Source organism: Alosa pseudoharengus, unplaced genomic scaffold (assembly GCF_046254945.1).
Source record: "Alosa pseudoharengus isolate Yale_2024_CS ecotype anadromous, Long Island Sound unplaced genomic scaffold, YU_APseudo_1.1 YU_APseudo_1.1_scf_8, whole genome shotgun sequence".
NCBI lineage: Eukaryota > Metazoa > Chordata > Actinopteri > Clupeiformes > Clupeidae > Alosa > Alosa pseudoharengus.
This window is the reverse complement of record NW_027468870.1, coordinates 33,810,402-33,826,574: the sequence shown is the minus strand read 5'-3', so window position 1 is coordinate 33,826,574 and position 16,173 is coordinate 33,810,402. Positions and strand designations below refer to the sequence as shown.

General features: G+C 47.3%; 1 protein-coding gene across 1 annotated transcript in view; it reads left to right on the top strand.

The window, feature by feature from the left end:
* atp2a3 (ATPase sarcoplasmic/endoplasmic reticulum Ca2+ transporting 3) overlaps window positions 1–16,173 on the top strand; it is a 44,549-nt gene that overhangs the window by 23,970 nt on the left and 4,406 nt on the right. Inside the window, exons 8-15 of the mRNA XM_076274594.1 lie at window positions 384–848; window positions 7,335–7,423; window positions 8,804–8,906; window positions 11,128–11,259; window positions 12,860–12,976; window positions 13,223–13,441; window positions 13,821–14,156; window positions 15,740–15,960. Of these exons, the coding sequence (XP_076130709.1) occupies window positions 384–848; window positions 7,335–7,423; window positions 8,804–8,906; window positions 11,128–11,259; window positions 12,860–12,976; window positions 13,223–13,441; window positions 13,821–14,156; window positions 15,740–15,960 (1,682 nt within the window). The remainder of the gene's footprint in view (window positions 1–383; window positions 849–7,334; window positions 7,424–8,803; window positions 8,907–11,127; window positions 11,260–12,859; window positions 12,977–13,222; window positions 13,442–13,820; window positions 14,157–15,739; window positions 15,961–16,173) is intronic.

Here is a 16,173-nt window from a genome sequence, read left to right as displayed (position 1 = left end):
TTTGTAACACTTTTTCCGACTGCGGACCGTGATCATATTGTGCGGGTCACCCTCTCGGCTCTTTTTATGTTTGTGGCGCGGGCCTAATTGCCCGGGTGTGATGTGCTGTTTATAGTCGCCCTCATCACGTCCTGGCTCATTTCATATGGGCCTCCTGGGAAAACCCTCTTAATGACATTATGTTCCGCCATTCCACCAGGCCAACAGATACGTTCGTCTTGCATCTGTGAGAAAAGTTGGCTAGCGGCCTTTTTTGTTTTTTAGTGCTTTGAAGTATTCTGTTTTCAGGATCAGTAGCCTGTTGTATTTGTGTTTGACTTGTGCGTGTGTGTGCGTGTGCGTGCGTCTGTGTGTGTTTGTCTCTGTGTGTTTGTACCACACAGGGGACAAACATCGCGTCAGGTCGTGCCATTGGTGTGGTCGTCTCCACCGGCGTTGCCACGGAGATCGGCAAGATCCGCAACCAGATGGCAGCCACCGAGCAGGAGAAGACGCCCCTGCAGCAGAAGCTGGACGAGTTCGGCCAGCAGCTCTCCAAAGTCATCTCGCTCATCTGCGTGGCCGTGTGGGTCATCAACATCGGCCACTTCGCCGACCCTGTGCACGGCGGTTCCTGGGTGCGCGGCGCCATCTACTACTTCAAGATCGCCGTGGCGTTGGCTGTGGCTGCCATCCCCGAGGGCCTGCCGGCGGTCATCACCACCTGCCTGGCGCTGGGCACGCGTCGCATGGCCAAGAAGAACGCCATTGTGCGCTCGCTGCCCTCCGTGGAGACTCTGGGCTGCACCTCCGTCATCTGCTCCGACAAGACCGGCACTCTGACCACCAACCAGATGTCCGTCTGCAGGGTGAGTTTCAGTGAGGGTGTGGGCGGGCGCCAGACTTTTTAAAGGTGCAGTGGATAACTTCCAAATCTTCACAGATTTATAGGTTCAGCAACAGAGGCCTCTGTGAGGTGTTTTTTTTTTTCTTTTTGTGTCAATCACTTTCTGAGAAGGGTCAAAGGTGGCTTTAATTTTCAAACTTTTCACAGCTCAATTCTCTTGGAAAAGTTGGAAAATGCAACCTAACTCTGGTTATGATGATGAGGTTTACCCAAACGGCAACGTCAGTAGTGTTTATGTATTGCGGTTGAGGGTAAATAAACACATCCCATAAACACAGCTGGGTAATAAAATATGACCAGAAGGTTCTGTGTAGTTCCTCTTTTTTAAACCATACCGTAGACATGGAGATTAACACTCCACCACAGTGCCTTCTGATTTCAACATCATCTAAAGGCATCATGGCCTGTTAACACAGACTTCAAAGGCATACTACGCTTCTAAACAGTTGAGGTCAGTTTTATACTCCCATATGGCCTTCTGTGAATCTCTTCGTTTTTTAACTGTCCTTGTTTTTCTCTTTTTTCCTCTCTGTGTCTCTTGTGTGTGATCTCCCACACGCTGCACATCTTTGGGACAAGTTTGGGGTTGATCCCAAGACTTCCTCATTGCTTAATCTCCAAACCACATCTCTGGGTTGCATTCCATCTGAGCACGCAGGCTGTTTTGATGTGGTCTCTGGAACATGAACAGGTGGAATTTGGGAATAGGGGGTGCAGGGAGAGTTTGGTGTGTGTGTGTGTGTGTGTGTGTGTGTGTGTGTGTGTGTGTGTGTGTGTGTGTGTGTGTGTGTGTGTGTGTGTGTGTGTGTGTGTGTGTGTGTGTGTGTGTGTGTGTGTGTGTGTGTGTGTGTGTGTGTGTGTGTGTGTGTGTGTGTGTGTGTGTGTGTGTGTGTGTGTGTGTGTGTGTGTGTGTGTGTGTGTGTGTGTGTGTGTGTGAGAGATGGAAACTCCCTGCGGTGCTGTAATGTTTACCAGCGTCACTCAGGCTTTTGATATGGGGCCAGGTTGCCGGCACAACCCCGCTCGCCTGACGACACGGTTGCCGTGCACAAGTTGCCGTTTTTTTGGACAGAAGGGCAGAACCGACGCAAGCCAGGACTGACGCGGTCCAAGGGGACGACGCAAATTTCAAATGTCAAGTCTGCCAAAATGTCACAGCTGGCTGAGTGGAGGTCCACTGATTTTCAAGCTGATAAGCACAAAACACACACACACATACACTCACACATACACTCACACTCAACACCATCTATTTGCTAGATTAGAACCCACTGAGTCCTGGCAGCCATGTTTGCTTTGCCCTGAGAGCAGCTCAGGTTCTGCGTCGGCCATCTCTTCCACATCAACCACATCAGCACCTGTCGGCACAGTCTGGCGGCTGTTCCTGGAAAATCCTGCTGGTGTTTGTGTTGGCACCAACCTCCTCTCTGGCCAATTCCACTTTCTTTCTCTCTCTCTCTCCCTCTTCTCTCTCTCTCTCTGTCTCTCTCTTCTCTTCTCTCTCTCTCTGTCTCTCTCTTTCTTCTCCTCTCTCTCTCTCTCTGTCTCTCTCTCTCTTCTCTTCTCTCTCTCTCTCTTCTCTCTCCTTCTCTCTCTCCTCTCTTTCCTCTCCTCATCCCTGAGGCCATATCGTGCCTAACTAACATGTCTGCCCTCAGTTCTCTCCCACACTGGCCATAAATCAGTCCGGGCGGCTTTATTGCCTACAGCAGGGAATCCCTGCCTTCTAATTGGGCTGCTCGAATGCACCATCATCAGATGGTGACGACGATGATGATGAGGAAGGGTTTCTCCTCTGCCAGACCTGTTTTGGGTGCCGGCGCGAGAAGAGGTTGTGCAATGACTGTGTGATGTGTGTACCAGGATGGTGCGCTTGCCTTCTGACTCCTACTGCTCTGTCATGTCCAGGCACGACTGCCAGCCAGTTCTCGTAGTGCTTAATCATATTTCCCAGATGTTGGCCCTCGTTCTCTTTTACACTCTTAGACGTTCACCCTCTCTTGCTCCTTTTCTTTCTTTCTCTCCAACACACACACACACACACACCCTCCCTATCATTGTGCATGTGTCTAAAGAACATGGAGAACAAGAACAATGGCCTGCATTGAAGTTGGACTTTTTAAAATGACTCATTTTAAAATGACTTGGTTTAATAATATTTGGGTAGTTTCACAATTAGGGTTAACACTTTGTTTTTTGAAGGCCTAAAAATGAAACCTTATTGAAATGTCATTATTTATGTTTTTTGTTTAATCTACATCCTGTGAAGGATACAATGATATTGCAACTAGTTGTTGACAATTCTTAGATATGCACACTTACAATGCTATAGGTGTGTTGGCGTGGACATATGACACAAATGTAGTTTTAAGCCATTAGTATAAGGTTAAATATTTGTAAACAATTGGGGCATGTAGCCAGAGCAGGATCCAGAAGATAAATGCAGCAGCAAACGAAAGAAATAGCAATATAAATATGACCGTTATTGGCCAAATTCCCCAAAAAGTCCAAATTCATGAAAAAGATCCCTAAGACAATATATTAAACAAATCTCAACATTAAGCCGTGGTCTAAATCCACATTGGGATTGAAACAAACCTGAGAGCAACGAGAGATGTCACTGCAGGTCTCTCCTCCTGGGTCTCCCTCTCCCTCTAAGGAACTTCCTGTCCTCTTAAGGATCCTGCACATCATTGAAGTAAGACTGGCTCAGTAAGCTGCGTCATCATATACTGTACTTTTTATAGCGTTTAGAATATGTGTTTGAGTGGACAAAAACTGTTAGACAGAAATCTTTAGTGGTTAAGTTTTACAAGTATATCAGTTATTATCAGTGTATCTGCCCATTGGGTTAATATGATGTGTTGAAGTGGTGAAAACAAAAGTGCTGCTAATTTTAGTCATTAAAAGTCACAATTATCCAACATAATCAAGTATTTTGTGGTGCACAGACATGTATTTGGATGATGCCAAGCAATTACACTGATTGTAAATAAGTAGATTTTTGTTTATTAGCTATCTACCGTACTACTGCCTAAAAGGTTCACATTTGGGGCTATGTGTGTGCTTGTGTTACTTTTACACACTGAATGCTTCAGAAAGATATGTGGCTGCTCAGACCCACAGTCATTTTCTAGTTTTTGTTACTTCCTGTACATTTCACACTGTTTGTGTGTATGTTTCCTGCCAAGATGGTGTTTCTCTCTTTCCTAAGAGGGAACTTCTCTTTTTCTCTCTCACTTGTTCTCTGCTCTCTCTCTCTCTCTCTCTCTCTCACACACACACACACACACACACACACACACACACACACACACTCACTCTCTCTCTCTCTCTCTCTCTCTCGCGCGCGCGCTCGCTTGCTCGCTCACTCTCTCTTTTTCGCACACACACTTGCTGATGACGTGAGTTGAAGGCTGGGTCTTGGGTCCTGTTTGACTGCAGGGAGTTCCCTCCCGCAAGGCCTGCTTAATCTCCCCACTCGCTATGGGAAACTTCCGGAAAGAGCGTGGCCCTCTGGTAAATATTTACCCTCCGTGACTCCCAGCCCCAAACTGCCTCAGACGCTGTCTATGATTAACACAGCAAGCAGAATGAGGCGGCCACCTTCTTCTTCTTCTTCTTCTTCTTCTTCGTGTTCCTTTAAGAGAAAGCTTCCTGGAAACGTTGCAGTGTGTTACATTGATCTGCCACAGATACTTTGCCTGACCTGATGTCACCTTCACCAGGCAAGAGTGTGAGCTGCCTGTGAGTGTGACGCAGACTGTGTGTGTGTGTTGTTTGCAGGTTTCCTGTGGGCTCGTGCCGAGGCGCTTTTTCAGGCCTCTTTTCCACAGCTCTGGGGTGTCTGAGCTATGTGGAGCGCCATGCCCGTATCTTCCCTGTCGGTCTCCTCACCTTCCTGACTGGCACAGCGGTGGTGTGCCACCTCCGCACCTCCCCACCCCCGCACCTCCTGCCCACCCTACTTTTTGTCCTCTCCTCTCCGCTCCTCCTCCCACTTGGTTGGCAGCAACTCACTCCATTGTGAGAGGCGTCTGTAGGAGGACACAGCTGTGTGTGTGTGTGTTTGTGTGTGTGAGAGATTACCCAATCCTGGGAGCCGGACAGAGGTCCACACCTATGCTGGTTGGTTACCACATGATCAAAAGTGATTGGGCAACAGCATGTCGTCCTGCTGGGAGCACCTGCGGACAACCCTAAGTGGCCACCACCATAGCGAGCTCCAGACTGGCCCAGGCCAATCAGATCGGGCCACTAACGACTTCCTGGCACCACTTCCAGTCATACTTACTGTGCCCTGTTTCCATGGTGAACCCAAGCAACATGGCTTCAGACTGGACCAGATTGATAGAGCTCTGCGTGGCCAGTGGTGTGGTCATTTTTACTCATTTGTGACTTAGTGATTAGTGATAGTCACACAGATAGTAGTTATGACCCAAGGGCAGAAGAATGTTCCCACTGCAGTCAGTGGACACGTTTAGCACATGACTAGTGGTTGTTGGGCCTGTTCTAGGATTAGTCTTTTTGGGTGGTCCTCGATGGTGAGTGATTTGGGTGGTTCTATCTATGCACTGGCACTTTTGTGTCCTCAGATGATCGTAGGCCCAGTCAGGAGATCCGACGCTCACCACACACTTCTTGGTTGAACTCTTCATGTTTTCCATTTCGTTCTCATTAAATAATTTTGCTTGTTCCATCCATTCTGCTCAAAGGCAACTGAAAATATTATCAGACAGAAACACACACACACACACACACACACACACACACACACACACACAGAAATGTCTAGTGTGTGTGATGAGGGTCTGTGAAAGCAGAACAACTGCCTGGATCATTCTCTGGAAATTTTTTTGTATAAACAGCAGCTTCTCAGGAAACACATCAGAGGGGGAAAGAACTTTCTACTAAACAGCTGCTTCATTAATTCTCCAATCAGCCGTTTTTCTTTGAGATGCACATTAAGATGGTGTGTGCGTGTGTGTGTGTGTGTGCGTGTATGTGCGTTGGCGCATGCGTGTGTGTGACCTCCTCTGACCGTCTCAGCATTAGTGTCCATTAAACCTCCCTCTTCGAGCAAGTTTGCTGCGGTTCTAGCAGGCCCATGGAAATGAGACTGTTATGGGCATTATGCAGTATGCAGAGAGTCAAGACATGAATACTGATGTGCTCTCTCTCATTTTCCTATCCTTCTCTCTCTCTCTCTATTTTTTTCTCTCTCCATTTTTCCAAGACCCCCCCCCCCCCCACTATGGTCTTGCTATTGCTTTTTATCATCCCCTGCAAGACTGCACTTCTGAAAGTACCTGTGAAATGACGCCCCTCCCCCTCCCTCTCTCTCAAATGACCTCTGATCAGGTCCCTAGGACTATCCTCAACTGGACAGCCGGCAGGGGACCGTGAGGTGGCTCTGGCCCAGAGGCGATCAATGTTAGTCCAGTAGACCGCCCACTCAGGGCCACACATGCTGCTGATGTGACCAACCCTCCTGGAGACAAGTGTTCCTCTAGTCTTTCAAACAGGGAGAATAGTCATGCACCCTGATTAGCAGGGTCTCCTGTCTTTGTCTTGAAAATGACCAATGACCTCTCCTGTGTGTGTGTGTCACTGTATGGATCCATTGCCTCACCCTTTTCTTTAAATATATATGTTCTGGAATGGTTTGTGACCTGTATAAGTATGTATTAAATGAAGCCAGCTCATGGCTATATGTCTAGCTTGACTCCGGCCAAGACCAAGATCACTGTGTGTGTGTGTGTGTGTGTGTGTGTGTGTGTGTGTGTGTGTGTGTGTGTGTGTGTGTGTGTGTGTGTGTGTGTGTGTGTGTGTGTGTGTGTGTGTGTGTGTGTGTGTGTGTGTGGCCGGCCGGCAGTGAGTCAGTCAGGCACTAGACAACGGGGATAGCTCTGGCCAGGTCAGTAAACTGAGCGACTGTAGATTATCCCACTACACACACACACACTGGAAAAAGCCCTGGTGACCTCATGTGGACATTGATTGGTTGTGCTGGGCAGGGAACCCCATGCTCCTGGTTAGGTGGAGCCAAAAGTCAAACATTCTTTTTTCCCCTTTTCTCTTTTTCATTTCCCTTTTTCTTACCCATGTTGTTAATGGCCCGTTGAGACCTGTCTCTCTGTTTTTCTATTCCCTCTGTTAATCTCTCTCTCTCTCTCTCTCTCTCTCTCTCTCTCTCTCTCTTTCTTTCTCTCTCTCTCTCTCTCTCTCTCTCTCTCTCTCTTTTTCCCCTTTTCTCTCTCCACTATAAGTATGGAAAGACAAGCAGTCACATGAGATGACATCTTGTTGTGTGCCGTGTCCAAATGTTTGGTCATAGTTTACAATAGTACATTAACTATAGTTACTCGTTTGTTTAAAGCTTAATATAAACAAGTTCTTCACTGGAATCTTTATTTGTTTTGCCCCCCCCCCCCCCCTCTCTCTGCAGATGTTTGTTGTGGAAAAGGTGCAGGGCTCCAGCTGTTCCCTCCATGAGTTCTCCATCAGTGGTTCCACATACGCTCCCGAAGGACAAGTGTGAGTAGTCATACCCTTGTCCACGTCTCAAATGGATCAACAAACAATGAACTGTCTCTATGTACACAGCTTGGCCTTCATTTACCCAAACGTCACGCTGATCCATCAGGAAAGCAAACACCCAAAACAAACATTTTGTATCATATGTGTGGCCATACTTATCTTATCTTATTTTATCTTAATACTTGGTAATAATATTTAGTGCTCATACTTACTTACTATTCATTAATTTATTCATCTTTTCAATTAAGAGCAGACTTGACAGCTGTAACATATTGAGTCTCTATGACCGATGTGCAGTATCTTTAGTAAGTAATAACAGTGGTAAACGTTAATGATGTGTGTGGTCTAGTGGTCTAGGGTTCTGTAAGGGGATGTGCGGGCTTGTGTAGGTACCACAGTGGAAAGGCTCCACATCCAGGTTTTTCCTTTGACAGTGGAAGCCCAACCCCTCTATTCATCACCTAATTCCATTCCATGTCATTCATAAGCCGCCTTTAAAGAGTCCCTCCATGTCCAAAGCCACCAACCACCTAAGATTTACTGTGCTCCCCCCTCAACGCTTTCCAAAACTCTTTTCAGAGGAGTTATTCATAACTATTAAAAAAAATCAGGAACATTCTTCATTTGAGCTCAAATGGGTTCTTGTGAAGTAACACTGTAACACATGTGCCAGTATTGGTTTGCCGTTAAGGACCGGGCAGTCAGCATTTGTCTTTCTGCCATAATACACGTTGACCTGCAGCTCGTGTAAGTTGGGTTTGACTCTGGGAGACTGGGTCCTCAGTGCTGAAGCTTGGAGGCACTTTTGCAGACTGCACTCTGCACTTGGTGTGAGTCTAAGGTAGCCTGCGAGTTCTGTCATCACACTCTCGCTCACTTCCTTTTTTAGTAACACTAAAACACTCTTCTTCCGCGCTAACGAGTCTGTTTAAAAATCACTTTCAGACATGTGGGCTATGCAGTAACGTGTAATGGATGTCTTTAAGCATTGTAGTGAGGGGCATGTATTGTCTTGTAAACATTTGTGTCTCTGTGTAAGCCTAGTGCTAATGACTCATTAAGAGTCTGGTATAGAGTATCTTTGGAAAGGATCTTTTGAAGGGTATACTGCAAACATATTGATGTCTGTAATGGCCTGGTTGTGATCCCCGTAAGAGAGCAGGGGATTGAATAACATGGCCTGGCTTAGGGGGTAGCTGCAAATGTATACATGAGGGACTAGCCAAGTGTGCATGTGGTGCAGTTGACACGGTCGAGTGTGTTTTGTGTGAATGGCTATGGTTTGTGGTTCATCTCTCTCTCTCTCTCTCTCTCTGTCACCCCCCTCTCCCTCTCTCTCCCTCTCTCCCTCTGTCTTTCTTCTCTCTGTTCTTGCAGGCTGAAGGGGGATAAGGCAGTGCAATGTGGTGACTATGACGGGCTGCTGGAGCTTGCTACAATCTGCTCTATGTGCAACGACTCCTCACTGGACTACAACGAGGTACTGATTGGTGTGTGTGTGTGTGTGTGTGCGTGTGTGTGTGTGTGTGTGTGTGTGTGTCTTGTATTTAACAAGAGGCATTTTATCATCATTTTCTTTAATGCCCTACCTCCATGCTTTTACTAGTCATTAACTTTATTTCCTGGTTGGTGGACACTTGTCTGAAGTTTGAAATCATTGGAGTTGCAGTCATCATGGACATCTATGAAGGCCAGTTCAGTTCTGATTCTTGATACCTTTCCCATGGCATAATAAACCATCACCACCTTTTTCAGATCAGAAAGATGTAGACGAATTTTGAAAGCCGTTGCTTGAGATTGCATCAGCAACAGGCAACCTGGGAGTCTGTCTGGTTTGGTGTGTGTAGATCAGCATGGTGATAGTCACAACAGCCTGCTTTTGCTTTGATCATAAAACAGTGGAAATACTCAAACTCGTTCCTCTCTGCATTGTGGCCACATTCTTTGACTTAATGATGAGGAAACGAGGCAGTGCCGCGTTGATGTGAATGAGAGAGGAGAGGAACAGGGAATTATGAATCATGATTGCAAATTCAATATTGTTCCATTCGTCTGTATTTCAGTAGAATGTAAATGCACTTTTTGACATGGACATCCGAGTCCTTTATGATGAATCCCTAGTGCTTTGTTTCATGGCTCTGTATATCATTAAGGGTAATTAAAAGATTTGATATCTTATTAGGAAACACTGAACTGCTTAGCACAGGCTGTTGGGTAAAGACTAAAAGGCTAAAATGTTGTCATTTCATTTGCATACTTTAATTCATGTGATTCATGATCCAGACAAAAATGAAGTGTCGTGACCTGCAAGATGAGATGATATTTCAACTTATTGCATTGGCAAGTGCCATCATATCTGGGCTATAGTTTCAGTGTTCATATTATCAGATTAGAGTGCAGAAATGTGATGAAAGTCGTCTTCCTTGAAGCAGCGGAATCTCTTTGCTTCAGCAGTCAGTGTCATTTGAGAGGTGTGTGGGTGTATGAGTGAGCTGAAGTCTGTGCGTTTTGTGCATGCGTTTAGCCCTACATACAAGTTTGCATATATTCACAGGATCTGTTCTAAATGCATGCACACAGACTGGAATGCCTCAGCACTCTCCTGCTTGCATTTCAACACGCATCAACACGTGTGATGTTCCTCTTGTCTTGATACCTTTTTCTCACTTCCTTGTTATCACCATGGTATCACCATCACTACGCTCTGTGGTTGTCAGGGACAAAGCGAGCAGAATGCAGTTTGGAGTTGTTCTGTAGTCGCATGTGCACACGGGCACCAGGCGCATCATCACGCCACATTAATGCATTGCATTATGGGCTCTTAAATATCATGCCACCAAAAAAAGCGTCCTCGTTGCAAGTGGTTCAAGTGTGGTTGTGTTCGAGGCGATTACACACGATTCACTCTTGAGAAATGATTCACTGTATTTTGGGTGCCTCATCAAAGGGAACCTGTGGTTTTCCACTAGCTTTTAAAAGTGTGCCATAGTAAAAAAAAAGTAGAGAGTTGTGAACCATGTGGACTCACCACGAGTCTCTCCCTCTCTTCCCGGCAGGCAGAGAAGGGGGTGTTAACCCGACGCGCTACAGCCCCACTGGGTCATCCAGCGCTTTGTCCGTGCGCCAAAACACCGTAACTCTTTCCACTGGAAAGCTGTCGCTTTCTGGACGTACCGTACTTGACTCTTGTTTTGGAGGTCGAGGGATGTTTCAGGGCACGGCTTTTAACTCTGCCTTCAGGGGGAAAGTGGCTTCGCTTACAAATCTGACCGCGTGAGCCAGCGGTCATGGCACTGGCTCCTCACTCCCTCTGCCATGAGCAAGTCATTTGTGTTAAAAACGAGTCTTTTATGTGATCATCAAAGAACTGACACTACACAAAGCCACTGTGCGTTTTCAACTGGAGTTAATTGAACACGATGCAGTCACCATGTCCACATCATCATTTATGTAACTCTAACTGCTGAGTCTTGTAGCTCCTGACATAAAGCCTCTGCCCACACACTGTTTGAAATGTTCCATGTAGATGTTTGGCATATTATGCCACTTTCGAGCCTCTACATTGTTATCAAAAGAAGTGGTCAAAATATTGTTTTGCACAATAAAATATTGCACAGTATGGAGGCACTGATGCTCTAGTGTCTGTACAGTGTGTCCATCCATTCTTGCACCAGTTGATTGCTGTTGTTGTGTCCTTCCAGGCCAAAGGTGTGTACGAGAAGGTGGGTGAGGCCACGGAGACTGCCCTGACTACCTTGGTGGAGAAGATGAACGTCTTCAAAACAGACCTGTCCGGACTCAGCAAGGTGGAGCGAGCGGGAGCGTGCAACTCGGTAAGGCAATGACGGGTTTTGATGGACAGCCCGGGAGGGGGGCTCAGCTGGAAGAGCACGCGGAGCTGACAGAAGCGCTGGATCATTTGAGCGATGGTGGCCTGCGTGTCTCTTCCTTCCTCCTCGTATATCAAACGAGGACTTTATAGCTCCCGTAGCGCATTAGTGCCAGTAAAGCGAGGCTGCGTGCAACTCCATAACTTTAAAGAGTCTTGGGTGCAAGCTGACGGTTCCAGAATAAGAGCGAGATCTTAACGCACTGTCAGGCATGTTCTCTTTAGCCGCTTTCTTTATAGGGGCTCTTGGCTGTAAACAATGGTGGGAGAGAGAAGATAGAAGTCGAGGGTTCAGGAGTAAATGACCAGAAGTTCTGCATTTTTCCACTGCTCTCTCTGTCTCTGTCTCTGTCTCTGTCTCTGTCTCTCTCTCTCTCTCTCTCTCTCTCTCTCTCTCTCTCTCCACAGAAGGACACTCAAATCCCCATCGCATTAATGACTAGAAAAAGCCCTTTAGCGTCACAAGTTCCCCGGGGCAAAGCATAATATTTAGATAGGCCACGAGTTTATGAAGAGGTTAGCTAAACTTTCCGTCAACCTTCCAGGCTTTCAGCGCCTTGGAAGGACAAGGCTGGGGTGGGGTGGGGGGTATTAGGATTTGCTTTTCATTTGAATACATTTGAGGATAAGTTCCGAATGTCATTAATGTGTGTGAGACGACTTCAAGCAGACGTTCAAGTTTAAGGCTGGCCCGCTTTTTAATGGCGAGAAACGGAAAGACGAGGCATTTAGCTGAAATAATAGCTTTATGCACTCAGCGTCAGGCCATCCATCAAGTGCTTGCAACAGCAGTGCATGTCGTCTGTTCATGTCAAAAGCGTCTCGTCCTGGGGTTGGGGAGGTGGGGGCTGTTTACCAGACACCCCTGTCTGGTGTCTGGCCCCGAGTCCAATCACTCTCTTTGTCAGGCTCTCCCTGGGTGCAGGTGTCACCTAGTGGCCTGTCGGGGAACTGGCAGTCATGCTGGTACATTTCATTCAGGCAGCTTTAGGAAATGTTTATGAATGAAAGCCTTTGCTTAGCAATGCCTCAGTGTAAACAGTGGATTGCATTGAACATTTACAAATATGACTTAATTTGAAATACACCATTCTTCTGCTCGATCAGATAATGGTGTGCTAAGTTAGTGATTTTATTTATTGTAGATTTGTTGTAGATCTCTTAAGAGGGCTACAGTGGTGTTGTGTGTACACCCGATAGCTCCCTATTCGGAGTGCTGCCTGGCTGCCTCGTGCCTCGTGGCTGCTGCTGACTGCCAAGCGGAGCCTGGGGTTCGGCAGGCGGGAGAGGCGCCATCCTGATGAAACATTAAAGCCGGCGGGGCTTTAGAAGCCTTCTGCACAGCGGCGCGGTGCGGCGCCTGTTCCGCTCAGCCAGCCAAAGAGCCCTCACCAGACACCTGGACCTGACAGGTGGCCTGGAATATGCCTGACTGAAATGATCTCTCATGAGCAGCTGAGACTGACAGTTTCGCCCCCTAGATCGTCCACCAGGCACCTTTTCTTACACTTTTCTTACTTCTCTGTTATTTCTCCTCTCTGTAGGTGATCAGGCAGCTGATGAAAAAGGAGTTCACTCTGGAGTTCTCCCGTGACCGCAAGTCCATGTCGGTGTACTGCAACCCCACTAAGGCTGGCTCGCAGAGCAAGATGTTTGTCAAGGTGCATTATTACAAGGGCAATGAAGGGCGGGACACTTGCCATCACTCGTCAATATCTAATATTTCCAAACATGTTAATTCAAGTACAACCATCATCCCACCCACTTCAGTCCCCATAGTACTCATTTAATCCTACCAATCCTTTTTTGGAGGCCTTTCTGTGGTATACCCACGAGCACAACTCATATGATTCTGATGGAAGACATGAATGTAGATGATCTGACCTGTGCTGTGTGCTGTACGACAGGGGGCTCCGGAGGGCGTGGTTGAGCGATGCCAGTATATGCGTGTGGGCACGACCAAGGTGCCCCTGACCCAGCAGCTGAAGGAGCAGTTGATGGAGACCATCCGTGACTGGGGCTCGGGCCGTGACACCCTGCGCTGCCTGGCACTGGCCACCCGCGACACGCCGCCCCGCAAGGAGGACATGGACCTGGAGAACGCCACCAATTTCGCCCAGTATGAGGTCAGACAGGAGGAGGACATGATTGGAGGGGGGGGGGGGGATGTGCTGTGGCTGGAGCTGAAGCTTTTGGACCAGCCATAGCTAGATAATTGGCTAGATAGTTGGCTACTCATTGCATACATTTCTGACCATTTCTGAGTATGGAATAAGGGTTTGTGGGAATTTTGTGTATAGGTGCATATTGGTTTGTGGATCATGCAAAAGTGGTGTTGTACACAACTGAATGTGTGATAGAATACTGAATACGAAGATAGAATAATGAAGGTTTATCATAAGTCAATTATGTTTATATCATTGTCAATACCATCGATACATATACGGTCAATACTATCTTATACATATGTGTGTGTAATGGTTTGAATGTGTGTGTTTTTATCAGTCAGAGCTGACGTTTGTGGGCTGCGTCGGAATGCTGGACCCTCCCAGGAAGGAGGTCATCGGTTCAATAAAGCTGTGCAGCGAGGCCGGCATCCGCGTCATCATGATCACTGGTGACAACAAGGGCACGGCGGTGGCCATCTGCCGGCGCATCGGCATCTTCGGCGAGGACGAGGACGTGAATGGCAGGGCCTACACTGGCCGCGAGTTCGATGACCTGCCGGCCGAGTCTCAACGGGATGCGGTCAAGCGTGCCCGCTGCTTCGCCCGTGTCGAGCCGGCGCACAAGTCCAAGATCGTCGGCTTCTTGCAGTCCTTTGACGAGATCACGGCCATGGTGAGCAGACCAACACACAAATGTTTTCAATTGCCATGTCTTTTGACGTGAAGTCTGTAATTGTCAGTTGACAATTACTTTTATTCTGATTGATCCCAGAAGGACTACCCAAATGGGTATAATTTGTTTAGATCATATGCTTTTCAATTTCATATGTGATTTAACTACCAAATATATTTTGCATTAAGTAAATTGACCATGCAAGTCAAGGTCATCACTTTCTTTGATGGTTCATTTCCTTGACACTAACAACTTTTGGAACTCCTTACCCTCTAGCACAGTAGGCCATTTGAAATAGCTTCAGTCTGACTCATCAATTGTGAAACGGCATCGACAAAACAAAACAAGTGGCGAACGCCGATCCTAATCGTTGCATCATTGCACTCTTAGTTTGATTTGAAGAGGAGAAAGACTCTCCTCTTGTGCCATGGGGAGCACAAGCCTGAAGCATCTTATTATGCGAATGAAGGAAAGTGCACCCATTGGCTGCGTGCGTTCACTCGGTAACGGTCATGCATACTCATTGGATGTGGCACGTTGCATCAGTAGTGAGTAGCTACTGTCTGACGGGAGTCTGGGCTCCACATCCACACTGTCCACGCCTCGCCAGCTCTCTGTCCCTCTGGTCTGCCACAACCCAGACAAGAACCCCCCCCCCCCCCCTTGAATGTATCAGACTGTGTCATCTCTTGTCCCACATGGCTGTCACAACCCCCCCCCCACACACACACACACACACATATACACACACACACACACACACACACACCACCATCCCCTTCCTTGCTTTTGCTGTCAGATGGAAACCGCAGCCTCGTATAGACGGTTGCCTTTGTGTCAGACAGACACTTCACTCAAAGACTCAAAGTGAAGCCCCTGCTTTCTATTTTCCCTCCAATACCCTTTCTCCATTTCTCTGTGATGTTGTTTACAGGCCTTTGTGTGTCATTTCTTGTGTGCTTGCTTGACCCCCGTACCCAGTGCACCGGTAATCCCAAATGAGGTTGTTTTTATTAAAGTCGGGTCTGACCATGGAAACTGTTCCCTTCAAAGCAGTTCCCCATTGCTGGGGAAATGTTTTTGTTGTGACTGGTTCCTTGTGCAACAAGGGGGATTCATCTCCGAATGAAGACGTAAGACAGACGCAAGCATATAAACATCCAGAAGCTGCTCATTCATCTTCTATATGGGCTGTCTCCATGATCAAACGCTTGGTGTTAAATATGGCCATAAATACAGCCCTGCATAGACAGTGCCTCATTAAATGGTGGCGTGCCATTTGTGACACTTACACAATGAAATTCCTACTTTGCGCACTCCACTCTGTAATCTTGGGGGTTGGCAAGACAGCCAATAGGGACATAAGTAAGCATAAAATACATAAATCCTCAATACCGGTAAATAATACAAAAATGAATAGCCCATTTAAAAATGGAGATTGGTATAAAAAATCTAATACCAGTTATGCGTACATGTGTATGTATGTAGGTGCACAGCAGTGGTTCTCAGTACAGTTTAAGGATGTCTAAAGTCCAGAGAGCGAGAAGTTGCTGATGATGCTTGATGATGCTCCCCCCTCACAGACTGGTGATGGTGTGAATGACGCCCCGGCTCTGAAGAAGGCCGAGATAGGCATCGCCATGGGCTCCGGCACGGCCGTGGCCAAGTCGGCCTCCGAGATGGTGCTCTCCGACGACAACTTCTCCACCATCGTGGCGGCCGTGGAGGAGGGCAGGGCCATCTACAACAACATGAAGCAGTTCATCCGCTACCTCATCTCCTCCAACGTGGGAGAGGTTGTCTGGTGAGAGGCTCTCCTGTTCCCATTATCGTGGGGGCGGGGGCGGGGCGGGGGCGTGGTGGGGGCGGGGTGGGGCCGGGTGTGCACCAGGTTGGGGTGGGGGGGCTTCAGAGGAGTAGGTACTGTAGTACTTGTATGTTGAACTTGCTATCAGTCTGTGTTTTTGCAGATAGTTCTGATATGAGGATTTTAAAGCTGCAGTTTGCAGACTTTGAG